This window comes from Lethenteron reissneri, chromosome 21 (assembly GCF_015708825.2).
Source record: "Lethenteron reissneri isolate LAM-NWPU_2019-01 chromosome 21, ASM1570882v1, whole genome shotgun sequence".
Taxonomy (NCBI): Eukaryota; Metazoa; Chordata; class Hyperoartia; order Petromyzontiformes; family Petromyzontidae; genus Lethenteron; species Lethenteron reissneri.
Genome location: NC_083799.1, coordinates 13,040,992 through 13,057,484, shown reverse-complemented (window position 1 = coordinate 13,057,484; position 16,493 = coordinate 13,040,992). Strand labels below are relative to the sequence as shown.

Here is a 16,493-nt window from a genome sequence, read left to right as displayed (position 1 = left end):
AACACAAGCTTCCTCCGAAACGTCGTGATTTAATTTATTTTATTTTTTACCTACGTGACTTTACCGAAAAACCGGAAGAGTATTAACCCTTGCAGTCACGAAAACTTCAAATCTAGAAGCAGTCAAGCAGTTCATCCGGTGGCCTTCGGATAAGTGTCTCTCGACATCTCAGAATAAACGCAATTGACTAAACTTTCTCGAAGTAAAGACGTGTCGCTCTTCAACCCTTTTGTGTCGTTATGAGAGAGAAAGGTTCGTAAACGCAATTCTCTTTCAGGAAAACTTTCAGAGGGAGAAGACGGCGGGAAGATGACAGGACCAGCGTAAGTTTTTACCCCTTTCACCCGTTGCATGTCTAAGATGCTTTTAGAAATCTTCCTGCCATCTCCTTTTGGTTGCGGTTTATATGAACATAATCAATTTGTATTTGAAAAAATAACGGGCCTTGTCCTTTCTGGCAAGAATACAGGTGTGTTAAGATGTTCAAACACCAAATAAGCACCTATTGCAAGGCATCACATCTGCATTAACCACACATGCTTGTGGTAAGCATGCAAACATACATGCTTTGATGATATGTGCATTATCTTTGAAACTGATAGGCCTACATAAGATACAAGGCCATAATGGAGGCTGTCTCACTGGTGTTAGATCAGAGAACGTCAAAAGGCAAAACAACACATGGGCATTGCAAATTTCAAAACATGAGTGGCTCTGGTCGAGTGGTTTAATTTATGAGACCTTTTTTGCTCGTATTAAGATGATGAAAAACAGCTTGACTGCCTTTTAGTCCATGGTATTTGTGAATTATACGTTTCGATATAAATTGTTCTCCACATTGCCTATGTACGCAATATGCGTCAATTGATTCAGCCCCTGGTGTTCGTTTCGTTGGAGTCCCGATTTTCACATTTTTACCATATATTTGTTCATCACGCCATATGCACGTACCGCACCTTGTACTGGACACGCCCATGCCAATATTGCACGTGAAAAAAACCAACCCCTTCACGTGGCGGAGAGAAACTGGACGCGACAATATGGAGGAGTCTTGACGTGTAGCTCGAACAACAATGAGCTGAGGAAGAGGCTGATGAAGCGATACCACCACCACTTGTATTAAGTGGCATTCACTTTCACAAGGAGCTGTACCACCACCAGCAGAAGACGAAGAAAAATGCTGTCCGGTGGTCTTTGGACAGATTTTCTTAAACGTTCTGCAATCAAGCCAGAAGGTCCAAATAAGAGCCCAGAAGAGTGGCAATTTTTTCCGGTGAACAATGATGTGAACACTAGCTTGATTGTCAGATGAAGAGGCATTTGATCCTGACCCCTTCGTCAGCATAACTCCACCACTGCTCAGCCCAAGAGGCCTCGATCATCAAGCTCTTAAATAAATTGTGAATAAGTTTCATATCATAATTTGTACTTATTAGGCGTTAAAATGTTTGTATCTTGACTTAAAGTTTTCGTGACTGCAGGAATTCATATTCTTTGGGACTTTCGGTAAAGTCACGTAGATGGGTTGAAAGAACGTGACTTTACCGAACGACCCAAAGAATATAAAAATGTGTGTACTTTTATATGCATTTTTCTACACTTCATGACATTTAGTCACATTTTCACTATACATCGTCTAGGAACGCAACCCCTGATTTTAACATTTTCTCTGGGAAATTAGGGTTCGCTTAAAGAGTTAAGTAGCATTTCCCGGAACGCATTCCTTCTAGCGGGGGAATCCCCTATTGTAGCAAGCCTCGTGTACAGCAGCCCTCTTGCACACTGGGTGGCGCTGTAGTACAATAAAATCGGGACACCCGACGAAATCGCCGATCAGCCCATGTATGGAAGACAGTAGGCATGGCGGTGCCTGTAGGGGCATGTCTGCCCATATATGGTCTTGTGGATTGTGACTCGAGGTGTATTGTAATCGATTCTGCTCATAGTCGATCCGACAGCCACGTTAGTGTCGATTCATCGAGGGTTAATCACTGCGTCAATTCATTGGCCAAGGGATCCATGGATCGAGTTAATCTCATTGGTTGGTCAAGTGAAATGCCCCCATTTTTTTTGAACGGCTAACATCTGCGTGACCGGTGAGCCACTCGCAGTCTGTTTTTATGGCATGACAGCGCCGCTGCGAATTGGTGACGCGCGACGCCTTGTCCCCAGCGTGAGCTTGCGTTGCCTGCACCGTCTCGGCAGGTCACCCCCCAGGCCTCGGCAGAGCCGAACCAGCCGGTGCCACCGCTACTGGCTGCTGCTGCTGCTGTAACAGCGACGACGTCAACGGCGGCGCCACCGCTGCCGCCTCCCCCCCCGCCGCCCCTGCCAGCGCCGTGCGCCAAGCTGCTGGAGCTGGTGCCGTCGGATTTCCCCCCCTTGCCGGGTAGTGCCCTGGCAGCGCCGGGGGCCGCGGCGCCGTGCGTGCGAGAGGGCGGCCGGCACGAGAGCCGCATGGCGGACGTGGTGCGCTCCGGCATCGGCAAGGTGAGGCCACGGCGGCGGCAGAGGCGCGTGGGCTCCCGGGGGCCGCCGTTGTTGATTTGTAATCATTTAGAGGCGTCCAAGTGGGACGAGCACTAATGCAGTGGTTCCCGCACTACACACACACACACACCACAGTCTTCCGTGACCTAGGTTTGATTCCAGTGCTGGTGCTGGGCAACCCCCCCAATTTTTTCACCAACCCGCATTGACCGGTGTGGTGAAGTATGGTGAAACCTCTGACCGACACGGTGTGGCAAAAGCATCAAATATTGATTCTCATAGCTGTGAATTATACATTTAACGATTCATTCATTTATCAATTACAACCAATTCTTATGCTCATTATACACGCATCGAATTGTGCATATGAGCTTCAATTATATGTAACACATTAAATTTGTCAGAACATTAACAGGTTGATGCGCGCATTTTCTTTTTATGAATGTAAGATCAAAGATAAGCCACAGTGTGTTCCGACTGGCCATGCAAGTGGCACCGCACTGTGGTGGTGGTGGGTTTAAAGACCCATTTATATTTACGCGATTTTAAAAAAACGTATGGATAATATTGGTCGCGAAAGCCTCCGTGTTAAACCAACCCAAACTGTGGACCGTGTCGTAGACCACTAGTCCACGCTCCTCAATGGAGCAATGGCCAATGTACACAGGCTCTCTCCTGAAACCCTCTCGGGGCTATCAGAGATCGACATTGGCATTTAGCTCCTGGACATATTGGCGCGTGCAAGAATAGAATATGCAAGTTCATCATTAGACCTCCTTTGCCAGTACCAAAATATAATAATAGGGTTTTTCCCCTTTTTTCTGGCAACAAAACTGAAAACTTTTTACAAGGATTCATGTCTGCATTAACCACAATACTTGCAGTCGAAATGCAAACAAAAACACACTATATGATAATATATGCATTGTCCTTGAAACTGATTGGTCCACACCAAGGGACGGCTTTCTTTTTTAAAGAAAAGGTTCCAGTTTTGTTGCCAGAAAAAAGGGGGAAAACCCTATTATAATATGCAAGTTTGTATGCATATTATTATTATGACTGCACTCATTGACCCGGGTATGCTTTGCCATGTCTCATGATTTTTTCAGGGGGTGTCTTGCCAACCTCTTTTGGTAGGGGGGGCAATAGTTACTGTGTATATTCCGGTTGAGTAATTTGCGGAATTTTTTATGCGAATTTTGTTTTTCTACTGATGCTAATAAAGCAAACAAAACTGCACAACTAAGAGACAATAATGAGAAACTATACAATCCATGTTAACGACGAAATAAAACAACTCATTCCGGAATCACGGTTGAATCATGGCAGTTCATATAATTATTGCATGAATTGTTATGTGCCTTGTGATAATGTATTTTTTATTTGAATTCAGAAGGTAATGTACTGGTAGGGAAGTACTTCCCATCACGAATGGTCTGACCCAGTGGTGGTATATGTTACGTATGCAGCGAAAATCACACTCTATCAAAGGACAATGACCGTTTTTTTGATGCACTTGTACTCAATCCGTCGATCCTGCATGGATGATGAATATGCTCTCCAACCGGGGCTTGAAGTTACTCCCTCGAGCATGGGATTTAAAACAAGTGCACCGAAGAAAGCCATCGGAACATTGAACATTTTGTGGACGGTTTTTTAGAGTGGCCAAGCAAATGTTGTAGGATGTGTAGCGATCGGGTGACTCGTGTTGTTTCTAGAAAGTAGATATTTTTGCTGCCCGATGATGACCAAAGTACCGCGCTGTGAGGGAAACCCGACAGGCCAAGGACCCGGCCCTCAACTCCCCCCCTACTCACCTCTCCACTGCCTGTGCCACTATCTCATTCGATTGTTCATTGCATCCACGTGTCGTTCTGTCTCCACTCGTCACCATCTCCCCTCCCCCCTCCTCCACAACACTCCTCTATTTCTCTGTGGACGGGCTCCTTTGGACTTGACACGGGTCCCTATGATAACACAGATTATGAGATCTGAGGGCAGCACTTGGGATGAATGCAATTATTAGTTGCAGTTTCTATCGTGCGATTTTAATTATATTGATTATGAACCATTTGAAATGTGAAATCGATTCTTAAATGCCAGTGTGGTGTGCTCATTCGTCTGCAATTTCATGCTCCGTTTTTTATTTATTTGAAACAATAGACTTTGCACGAGGAAACTTTCAAATCCGTCACGATTGACCGTGAACTTGCGGGGCGAACGGGGATGGTGGGGGAGAGGCGCACTTTGGTCAAATTGTCGGTTGTGTAACGTTTGGCTGCTTCTTGACACGCGAGCTAAACAGAAACTTGGTCCCTGTTGCTGTGCTGCGTCTGGCGTGCGCAGGGCGGGAGCGTGAACGGCGCAGCGGTGGTCGTCGCGGCCAAGGTGCCTCCGGCCCAGCCTCCCTCCGTGGCCCCTGTCTCTCTGCCCCCCAAGCCTCAGAGCCCCTCCCCGTCGCCACGTGTCACATTTGGCAGGTGGGTGTTTGCGTTTTATTTAACCTTGGCATGTGCCAGCTGCGTCTCAACGTGATGCCCCCATTCGGGCTGCGAAGTGTTGTGGAGTCCGGACCTCTTGTGAAAAAGTTTATTAAGACTGTTTTGATTTGACTGGTAGGAAATTGCGTTGAATTCCCTCTTGTGTGTTTTACTTTGAGAAGTAATTAAGGGTATTGGCAGAGCTGTACTAACGTTTGTTTTCGGGCACTTTCATGATATTGCTTTTTCACACTGGCACTTAGTTGTTTTAAAATGATTTTGTGGATTAGTCAATTGAGTTAAGGGTCAGGCGATCGGATCATCCCTGAAGAAAATTTGGACGAGTCGCAGCATTCAGATTGGAACGAAGATCAGTCTTCTGCATTCTCTTGTGTGGCTATTTGCAACACATGGTTGTGAAAGTTAGACGGTTACGAAGAACGATGTGGCACGGATAAAAATGCCTTTGAAATGAAAGGATTCGGGTGGATATTACATGTATCGTGGACTGAAAATAAAACAATGAATGGGTTCTGGAGAAAGCTGGTGTTCAAAGAAAACTGTTAGAGGTGATAAACTGAAGAATGCTCTCCTACTATGGTTGTTTCATGAGAAAACATGGAACTTGTTTGGAAAAGCAGATTAGGCAAGGCACAATACCCGGTTCATGTGCACGAGGAAGACCAATGATCACGTGGGTAGATAACGTCAAAGCGTGGACGAGGCTCACGCTGGGACAGACAATGAGGATGGCATAAAACCGATGTACATGGCGAAGAATTGCCCATGGTGTGGCCACCCCTCGGAACGAGGATGGCTGATGACAAGACAAGAGGTCAATTTAACATTTCTCACCTTTGGTGCCTTTCCACCAGCCATTGATACATTCACATAATGTGTTGGATTGGGGGGGAAGCATTACCAGGGTAGAACATTTAACAAATTGTTATTTCAAGAAATACATTAATTGTCATGTTGTTGCATTCTAAGTGTAAACATTTTGTTATTCACCGTTTTAACTGACAGCTGAAAGCATTTTGCAAGGTCAGAAAATAGGAAGATGATCTTACCTCTCTTCAGCAGAAGTTGTTGCCTCGTTTTGCTGTCACTTGCTAAATGCAGTGCCTCGCCCAATGATGACCAAAGTACCGTGCTGTGAGGGAAACCCTACAGACCCTCCTCCCTCTCAACCTGTCTCCACATCGACCACTCGCCATCTCTCTCCACTGTTCATTTCACCCGAGTTTTGTGCCGTCATCATAACCATCAATCCTCATTTTCCCTCTCATCGTCACTGCTTTGTCTATCTCTGGATGGGCTGCTCGGTTCCTGGACGGGTCCCTGTGATCGCACAGATTGAGATGTGAATGCAGCACTTGGACATTATGCAGAAGTGTGCCATTGGCCTCTTTCTTGTACTCTTAGGTTTTTTCGGTAAAGTCACGTAGGTAAAAATTAAAATTAATAAAGTAAAATAAAAAATCACGACGTTTCGGAGGCAACACAAGCTTCCGTCTTCAGGTGGAACCGTCACAGTACGATTGCTGTATCTTTACTTGATATCAAGTAAAGATACAGCAATCGTACGTGACTTTACCGAAAAAACCTAAGAGTATGAATCCTTGCAGTCACGAAAGCTTCAAATCTCTCTTTCTTGTACTTTTATATTTAGCTATATTAGACGTGTGCTGATGCATCAATTCATTGGTTTAAATAGAATCTCAAGGTCACGATTACGTGTGTAGAATTATGGCTGTCAAAATCGATAGTTTGAGATGTATGCAAACCTCACACTAATAACATGGGAAAGTTACATTTAGCTAATGGAGTTAACAGAGCTGTGCAAAGAAAACCCAAAGGTTAAACAATACAAAGCAGATGGTGAAAATGAGAGAATAAATGTTTTAATTTATTCGTTGCCTGGAATCTTGATGTTGGACTATACTGTGAATCGCATTACGCCCCAACGCTACGGATGGTTTTGTATACGTGTGTGTTTGCGTGCGCATGTGATGTGTCCGTTAGTAGTGAAAGCTGCGTCTCCAGGGAGAGTGTCCTTCCTGGGCCCCCTCACCTCCAGGAGGCTTCCCCACCGGTCATCGGCTCAAGCCCGAGTTCAGCCCCTGCAGTGTCTCAGAGCAAACACAGCACCAGCACGACTGTGAGCCCCCACTGCCTCTTTCCCACCTTGACGTTTACCGCATTACTACAATCAGCAGCAGTAGCTCAACCAGTGGATTGTGCATGTTCACTACAGTTATTATTGATGCGGTTATTTTTTACGCTGTCCAATGAAGGTAGAAAGCATCATTACATTAGATGTCTTCTTCTTGGTTCTTTCGGTAAAGTCACGTAGAATGGAAATAATAAAATAATAAAAATAAAACATGGAAATAATTTAAATCGAAAGATACATTAGATGTGTCCATCTGCAAGGTGCAATATGAACTCAACTTTTGTATAAAGTTGTTTAATCCATTTGACCAGTTGTCAATAATAGCAAAGGGTTGTTCAAAACTTGCAGACATGATCCAGAGTTCCATAGTTCAAGTATGCAAATACATTTTGCCCTGGCAGTTACTTCTGAACACGTATGTATGTGGAACTTCTTTAGCGCACCGTATGTTGCCAACTGTGCTATTAATGAATAAGCACTTTCAAACACATGAACGCATGGTTGAAAGTGATAATTGATCCATGCGCAACCTTGGTTTTTTCTCATCCTTGTTTTGTTTTAATCAGGAACCAAAGAAGCTGAGTTATGCCGAAATTTGCCAGAGGCCTCCCAAAGAACCGCCTCCCATGCCTCCACCTTCAAGCGCCAGCAACGGTGTATCGGCGGCGGCGGCCCCAGGAGATGGGGAGGACTGGGAGAATGGCGTGGATGCGCACGGCGGCGCCACGACGCCGCAGGGTGGCAGCACCGCCACGGGGCCTCAGGGCGGTGGCACGACGGGCCCCGGGCCGGCAGAGAAGTGGAGGGGGCGGGACACGCATACGCGACGGCCGCCGCCCGCTTCGTCCCGTCGGTACTCTCCACCCGCGGCGCATGGGGCCGCGCGGCGGCCGTACAGAGGTGGCTACCACAGCGGACCTTTCAGGCCTTACGTGGCGCAGGCCCGGACCCCGCAGTGAGGGCTCTGGCTGAAGAGAGGAGTCCGATGCCGGTGGCCTCCATTGGTGGGGGTCTTTGCAAATCTGAAGGGACCCCATTAACATTGAGACTCTTAACACTTGAGAGAGAGAGAGAGAGCAATGTACGGAGCACAGAGACAAGTGAAAGCAACTTGTAAACCTCTTCTTAATCTCCCTAAAACACCACAATGAGCCATATGGGACCTACAGAATGATGTGGATCTATGGAGTAAGCAAATAACTGTGAAGCAAGATCGCTGACATTTCGATCTCCAAGGAAGAAATGCGACTTTGCTGTTTAGTCAGACATTGTGCGCTTGAAGAAAGCCTCTTGATTTCTTCGGGCTCTTAGACACAATGCACGAGTAAATTGCAGCGCTGTTTTGTACATGTGCAGGAGGGAGGCTGTGGTCTCGAGGAACCTATTGCAAGCAAGGAGGGGGAGGGGTTGGTGGGGGGGAGGCAGTGTGTGCTTGATGGACGTGGTGGGTGGCCCTGTCGAGAGAAACTCGCAACACTGCCACTCGGTGAGCCGCAATGCTGGCAGGCGAGAGACGTTCAATACAATCATCCGGACGTCTCCTGGAAGAGTGTAGTGTATATGTAAGCACACTAGCTATGTACCAAAAGCCATTAACTGCTTTTGGGGGGTGGGTGTTTGTGACCTGTGATGTACAAAAAATGAATTCCCTTAATGCGAAGTGTGAACATAGTTGTATTTTTGCGCTACTGTACAGACACCTTAATTGATTTGCTTAGAAGACAATTTTTCCGTGAAAGCTTTGCGAGTTGTCACCTTCCAGCGTGTCCCCTCCGTCGTGCCGTCTCTGGGCAGATTGGCGTACGCACAGGGTTTCAGGTGAATATTGTTTCTTCAGTTCAGGAATCGGGAGGTTTTGGCCTGGTAGCTACTGTAAAGACATGGGCATCCGGACCGTCCCAGGTGTGTCCACAGCTTCACCTGGGCTCGTGTGTCCTTTAGCACTGTCAGCTGATCGTGCCTGAATGCCAGTTTCTTAAATTTCAGACACGCTTGTGTTGCTGCATCAATTTTCAAGATGGCTTGGTGTTTTTTTATTTACTTACCGTTATATATCATCGCGCTTTTGCTATACATCAACGTGCTTCTCTACTTCTGTGTTGCTCACTCGCCTATGATGGCGCTTCACAGGCGACGCTCAAGTAGTTGCTGTGCTTCTCTGCAGGCTGTCTGCGGCCAAATGTGTAAATGTGACCAAAGGCTTTTCAGGCACTTAGCTCAAAGGCCTGGCCTCCACGTGAGATCCAGATGACAAAAACCAGCTGCACTCTCTTTAGCCAGGCTATTGAAACTAGTGGGCTCAAAGAAAACCTAAATTAAATATACATTTTTGGCTCCAGAATTTTTGTTGAATTTCCATTCCGGAGGGTGCGGCAATGTCGCTAGCGTGCGTCATCCAGGCGCTCGCAGGAAGGGGCCTGAACGTTAGAGCGTGGGTTTTTTAATGACGCCGAATATGAAATGCTCGTATCGGAGTGCAGTGCCTGAAGAAGGCACAATTCCTATTCTACGTTGTTTATCGAACTGCGTTGATCGTTGATTCTAACAAATTTACCACGAAACACAGCCCCCCCTCCTCCACCCCCTCACTAGTCTAAATAAACGGTTGTGCACAAGAGGGTATATTTCACAGCTGTGAGTGATGTCAAACAGCAACAAACTGAGTGGTTTCCCGTCATCACCAATAGCCTGAGATTGACCTGACATTTCCTGGAACGTGACGCTGTGGGGGATTACACTGTTGTGTTTTATTCTCGCTCTGAGGGTGATTCTGTAGCAGGTTTCACAATTGTGATCACGTTGGGCTCTGCTTTTGTGTAAGAAAGACCCAACTGGGATCGTCAATGTCACATTTTGGGCTCGTGATGTAGCCTTTATGTTTTTATAGTTTGACCGTTGTGTACCGTATTCCCTCGCTGTTCGTGTGGAATACGCTCCGGAGATGCTCGTGAATACAACATTTCGGGGATACTAATAATTATTGGCCTACGAAAACCTATCTTTTAAAAAATACATAAATAAGCTATTAAATACGTGAAAAAAAAGAAAAAAAAATTATTATATGAAAAAATTACTTAAATAAAAAATAAAGTATGAAATAATAGTTCATGAATCAACTTGCCTTAAATTAAGATGATCCTGCTCATCATCATTTTATCTCTTTCTCGCACCACATTCTCTCCCGTCACTTTATCTCATCGCTTTCGATGCAGCAGTCGTGTAGAGTTCCAGATGCGATTTGCGGATAGCCAAAATAGCCAACATCGCAGACGGCAAGTTTGTGAATAGTGAGGGGAGACTGTATTGTTGAACAAGCTGCATGCAAAAAGGGAAGGTTTCCGCAGTGCAGGTGATTACCTTGACCTTGGCAACATGCATTTGTTATTTTTTTTTTAAAGGCCCTTTTTGTGTTACGAATCTGCCTCCTCGGTGGCAAGATAGAGCACTGGCCCTGCCGCGCGTGGACTTTTGCTCTGGGACGGTGGGGGGGGGATTGATAGCAGGCATGGCGCAGATGCTTGTGACTGATGTCCGCGCTACAATTGAGGATGAGGTGTGAGAAGGTTTTAATTTGGCGAAAGGCTTCACTGAACTCGGCGAGCTGTGGAAGCCACATTTTAGAGATGACATTTGTATTTACATGCCAGAATTATAATTGGAAAAGGAAGTTTTACATTGAATATTAATGAATTTTTTAACAGTTGTATTACCCTGCTTGTATGTCAATCAATTACGCATAGTCGGTGAAGGACCGGTGCGTCAGACGTGTGACCTCTTGCGACAGCATTTCTGCTATCCCTGCCTTGCCGGTGTCACGAGTGATTTGTTTGATCCACGTCTCGTGGGTAGGGGGGGGTGGGGGGGATGACCACGGGGGCGGCGCCATTCTTTAGAGGGTCGCAGTCCACTTACAATGTCAACCGTCAACTGAAGTGCGCAATTTTCTGGAGTTTGCGTGTCAAAACGGGCAACGAGTCCAAAAGGTGATGGCCGTCTTCCCTCGAATTGAGCTCGCGATTGCTCCGAGACTGGTCCCGGATGCAGTGGTGACATTTCTCATGTGGAACCATTTATTTTGCACCGTATGTAGTCAACCGTGCTCATCAGAGGTACAGGGGAAGAACATACTGAACATTAAAAGCTGTAAAGAAAGTTCGATTTTAAGAAGGCATCTTTGGCATCGCATGTGGAAAGGACTGCAGCCGATGCATTGTCCAGGCCTCGGCATCGTACAACAAAACTGTCAAAACAGCACTGGTTAGACTCAATTTGGTGCCCAGACAGACCGAACCATTTCCGGGACTGAATGTGGTCCAGACTGTTCAATATTCCTGAGGCAATGCCGATTTAGCAGAGTGTGATATCGGGTCTACATAATCCAACAGTGGTCTGTACAGATCCCAGGTAGACAAATTCCTCCAGTGCCTCGACAGTGTTGCCCTTGATAACACGGGGTGCTTCGAGAGAGAGGTCTAGAACTCAAGTTCTGGCCTTGAGACACGGGGTCCCATTTTCCTCGCATTGTGCAAGTTTTGGGGGATCGGTGTGAATGTTTCAGGCTTCTCAATAAACCAAGCTGCATTATTGGTGTAGTCGAGGTCGGTCAAGTGGTGCCGGCCAATCCTTACTCCGAGGTCATTGGTCACGTTTTCAAATGATTCAGGAAATAGCTCGACAGAAGAGCACCGGTGCGTTGACGCATCCTTGACGTACTCCAGATGTAAGTGTCGAATCGTGGTGAGAATCCTGACCCGACACGAACCTTTGCGCTTGTGGCAGGATGCCAGGAATCCCAATCCCTCTCAAGACAGACAGACCAGATCGTGGATCGATCCACAGAGTCAAAATCCGCCTTCAAATCAATCTAAGCGACACGGAATAGGCAGTCGAACTCGCAGTGCAGTTCTGCAACAGTGTTTCGCAAGCAGCCTGCCCAGAATTACTTGAGCAAAAACCTTTCCTGGTCCCGAAAGTAGGGATTTAGGTCTCCAATTGCTGCATGCCATGCAGGATTCCTTCCCGTTGTAGAGAAGCTATTATACTCTCTCTCCAATCAGCATGTACTTTGCCGCACATCCCGATCTTGATGAAAAGCTCATGTGAACTTCTGGTGATAGGATGCAGAGCACCTTTCAACGGTTCTGGAGAAATACCATCTAGCCCAGCTGCTTAACCGTTTTTCATTTTCATGAGGGCATGCTGAACTTCCTCTGGAGGGAGGTGATGTTGACCTCCATATTACGCGATGGTTGTGCCGTCAACAGTGGCTTGACCACTCCCTGTGAGTTTGACCTCGCTGACACTGGAGATAATGATGTTATATTTGGCCAGTTGGTGTACGATGGCCTTTCATTGAGAGTATCTTCCAGATAAGTAAACGGAACAGTGCTTGCAGGTCTGGCTTGACCTTGCCACAGCTGGAATTTCATGCCAGTCATCCAAGCATTGCGTGCTCGTCGACAATGAACACCGTTTAAATGAGGGGCTGAAACCAGGTGCTGTAAGGTTGTCTTTTCATTTCACACGTTTGGGTTATCCAAAACACTCTGGCAGGGGAGGTGGAGAGTGCAGTTAAAGAGAACAGCTTTTCCGTTGATCCAGAGAGCAGCTTCTTCTGCCGAAGGTGCTAGAGACTATGCTGCTGCCCGATGTCCACAGCCGTTGAGGATGCAGGTATCCACTTCTGCCTGTTCTGCCGTTATGAAACTTGTCCCAGAGCCCCGTCGACTGGGGTATCATCCGGGTTCTCCTCACAGGCCATCACGGCTACAGTCGTGGCCCACTGTACTTGACCCTGTGAGGTAGGGTGGGCTGCCATTTCCCAGGTTCCACGATGGGGATTGGGCGGGAGGTGGACTTTGGAACGTTTGTGTGTCAATGTTACACAAATACCGTAGTAGCATTTACTTTCCAAGGCAGATTCGAAGGAGATTTTAATTGGTTTGCAGAATGTCTGGAATTAAATGTATTTTTACGTGGAGTTTGAAGGTTGTGTTTCCCACATCTTGTAAGTGTCCCCTCCCAGTAAAGTACACGCAGTTATAACCTTTTTTTTTACTTTGTGACAATTGCATCAAGCAAGCGCAGCACTGAACAGTTTGTGCCAGGCCTCGGTAATCTGTGGTGGAAAATGGTAGGAATGTACGCATTTGAGTTGGTCCGAATTAGAAGGACGTAATGCTTGTTTGGGAGATTCGTAAACCCATCGGCTCCAGCGCCCATGATAATATTCCCCACAACTGCTTTTTGCTAACAATACAGATTTCTGAAATCTAGAGAAAGTGACGGTCAAACTAGAACTCCTTCAGATTTCCCCTCCTCAATTGCTTGAAGTTACATACTTGAAGTCACAGCTTAGTCCACCTGTTGGTTGAGGTTCTTTTTTAGTATATCTGTGGAGCTTACCAGTGTTTACCGGGCTTATTTTATTTAAGGTTTATTTACTGTCTTGCACTGGTTGAGATTGAGTGTTACATTGTAAATGGAGTGGGAGGGAGCAATGTCACAAAACCCTTGCTGGAGCCAGCAAGCCGAGGCACCAACTTGGAGCACACACGAGTTTTGGATTCGAGCGATTGGCATGTCAACCGGACCGCTGGGCCAGCGAAACCCCCAAATATATACCCTCATTAGTTACGCGGAATACTTCAGCCTCACACGCCCCCTCCCCGTTGTGTTTTCATTAAATAGCTCTCGTCGTGACTAGCGTATACACTGTCTAATGCCGTGTGAGGTTTTATTGCCGGGGAACTTCCATCTCTTTAGCCCCCACCCAATTATGCGATTTAGATTTGTTCGTGTCTGGCCTCCTTCCCCCCCCACCCCCCATAACATACAGAGAGAGAGGGACTCTGCCCCAGTGAAATTTGCACCCAATGCACTTGCCATTGTGATGGGTTCTTTTAATGTGCACATTTTGTGTTGCATTTAACATTTTAAGTTGCTGTCGCGACCAAACTTTCATTTGTTGTTGCCGAGGGCATGGTGTGGGCATGGTGTTAAGAAGTGAAGGCACAGGACTTGAAACGTGGAAGCGACGCCTCTCCCCCCTGCTTTTATTTAAAGCAAGAAAGTATGAAATACACTAACACACACAATGCTTTATTAAACCAAAGTTTTGTTTGCTGGAGATGTGTGGTGGCAAACAAACCATCGTGTGGCACGGTTTGGGTTGCAATGCCACACCAGCCGTGCCTAGTTTCGTCTGATAAATTACACGCAGTAAAGTCTTGGCTACAATGGTTTCAGTGCACTAATGTGTACAGGGTTAATGAGGACTTGTCTATAAAATGCAATCGAAACTGCCAAAATGTATTTCGGACAAAAAGGCGTGCGTTTCGGTTGTTTACGCAATTTCAAAGTTGATTGAAGCTCTGGAAAGTAAAAATTTTAATAGAAGCCATAGCCTAAACATAGATTTATTTTGACTTCCACCCCTATATGTGTGTAATGCTTGTGTTATGCATTGTTACGTGTAGGCAGTAACGGTTTGTGGCGAACACGAATTAGCCAGTCTCTGGGCCTCGCAAGTGGAGAATTCTGTTGGCCAGACGAACCTCAATGCAAACCGTTAAAGTGATAGCTCGCACAGAAACCGAATTAACTTTAATGGAGAGGATAAACTGTGTGGGGGGGGGGGGGGGGCATTAACTCGTCAATGTTACTATATCAATTTGTTAACTTAGTGGGTCCTATAAGCAAGTCAATGCAATTTGTGCTCTACATGTGCATGGCAACGAAGCAGCCTTCACATTGGCCTAGCCCAGGGGTCGGCAACCAAAATAACAAGAAGAGCCATTTCTTTCCAATTCGGTACAAAATTCAGTATTTCAAGAGCCGCAATGCATCTGAGTACATACTGTACATACGTACATATCGTCAAGAAGCAGCCCGTAAAGAGCCGCATGCGGCTCCGCAGCCGTAGGTTGCCGACCCCTGGCCTAGCCAGTGGCATCTGGACAATTGCATAAACCACCAAAAGTGGAAGTGTCCCTTCGCATGCCATGTAAAGCAGTGCAATGGAAAACACAAATCACTACAGGTTTAGTGCAGTTCATAATTTCTCCTTGTGGTGTTGCGCTCCAGACTGGAATTGTGTTACACTGCCAGATTTTACCGATGCTCTCAGATTGTGGTGTTAGAGAGGCCTCGTTTCACCCACCCTCCTCACTCCACCTCGTAAGGGCTTCTTAAAAAATGCAGTTCATTTACGCGACAGTGACACAACAGATGGGGAGAGTACTAAATGTGAAATCGCACGCGTTTTAGCCACACTTGGACTTGGTGGAGGGGAGGCCGGTCTTTGACACCTCAACGCAGCTCTCCTCCGCGAGGTTGAGAGATGTTCAGTTCCGAGCAAGCCAGGAAGAAATTTGGCAACTTTACTCGAAGTGTGCAGGCAATGCTAGTTGTGAAACAAGCAGCCATCGATGCTACCCCACTACTGCCAAAACGCCGTTGGTGTTGGATTACGATTAACGAGAGCTGGATTTTTTTTAAATGCTCCTTAAAGATGTGTGTTTTTAAGTGTTTAGCAGCTTTGTCATGAAGCGGTATTATTACGTTTTACCTACGGATTTTGTAAACTTGTTTCAAGAATGCCGTCTCTTAAGTTTATCTGATGGAAAAAACAAGATGTAACTTTAAACGATCTGCAAATGCGAAAAGAAAATGTAAGCGTTCGCGCGTTGAGTTGTGAACTCAAAAGCGGAATCGATCAACCGTGATGGACGAGCGCCCGGCAACACTGGAGCGCGCGCGCGCAGACTTCAACGAACGTGCACGCTCATGCCTTACAATGGACGGAAGCAACTGTGGACCCACGGCAGCGTTCGCAAAACGGACGCCCCGGGAACGCTCGGAGATTTTAGGGGGACGGTCCTTGCCGCGGCGGGGCCGCCCGCACGCGACGGTGCTGAGCGATCGACTCGCCTCGCACAGGGACGTGCGTCGGGCACGTCAGGAGAGCTGGCACGCCTGAGATCAAACCCGGACTGGTTCTTTGGAGCGGAGCCTGCTGTATTGCTCATACGCGGAGAAACCCCCCGCCACACACACCGTTGTTTAGTTTTGTTGTGTGCGCGTGTTTTTTTAACTGCTTCTCAACGATGGGCCACTTGATGGCTCTTGGGCCGGACACTGAAGTACGTGTCCACGCAAGCCAATTTGCAGATTGTTTAATGGTCTTCTGCTGGAGTTGCATGGAGGAGGATAAGGGAGTGTGGGAAGTTGGGCTTATATTTTTCGCCCTTGAGGCACGTGGTGAGCCGCTCTTCTGTGGACTCGTTACCTGCGGTTTGGATTTAGACATTTGAATGCAGTTGGGTGGCTTGTTTTTAAAAAAGAAA

General features: G+C 46.6%; 1 protein-coding gene across 2 annotated transcripts in view; it reads left to right on the top strand.

The window, feature by feature from the left end:
* LOC133345254 (la-related protein 4-like) overlaps positions 1–15,066 on the top strand; it is a 45,626-nt gene extending 30,560 nt beyond the window's left edge. For both annotated transcript variants that reach the window (XM_061555849.1, XM_061555848.1), the window contains exons 13-17: positions 278–323; positions 2,206–2,490; positions 4,837–4,970; positions 6,996–7,131; positions 7,713–15,066. In XM_061555849.1, coding sequence (XP_061411833.1) covers positions 278–323; positions 2,206–2,490; positions 4,837–4,970; positions 6,996–7,131; positions 7,713–8,105 — 994 coding nt within the window. In that variant the 3' untranslated portion in view covers positions 8,106–15,066. The remainder of the gene's footprint in view (positions 1–277; positions 324–2,205; positions 2,491–4,836; positions 4,971–6,995; positions 7,132–7,712) is intronic.
* The last annotated feature ends 1,427 nt before the right edge of the window (positions 15,067–16,493 follow it).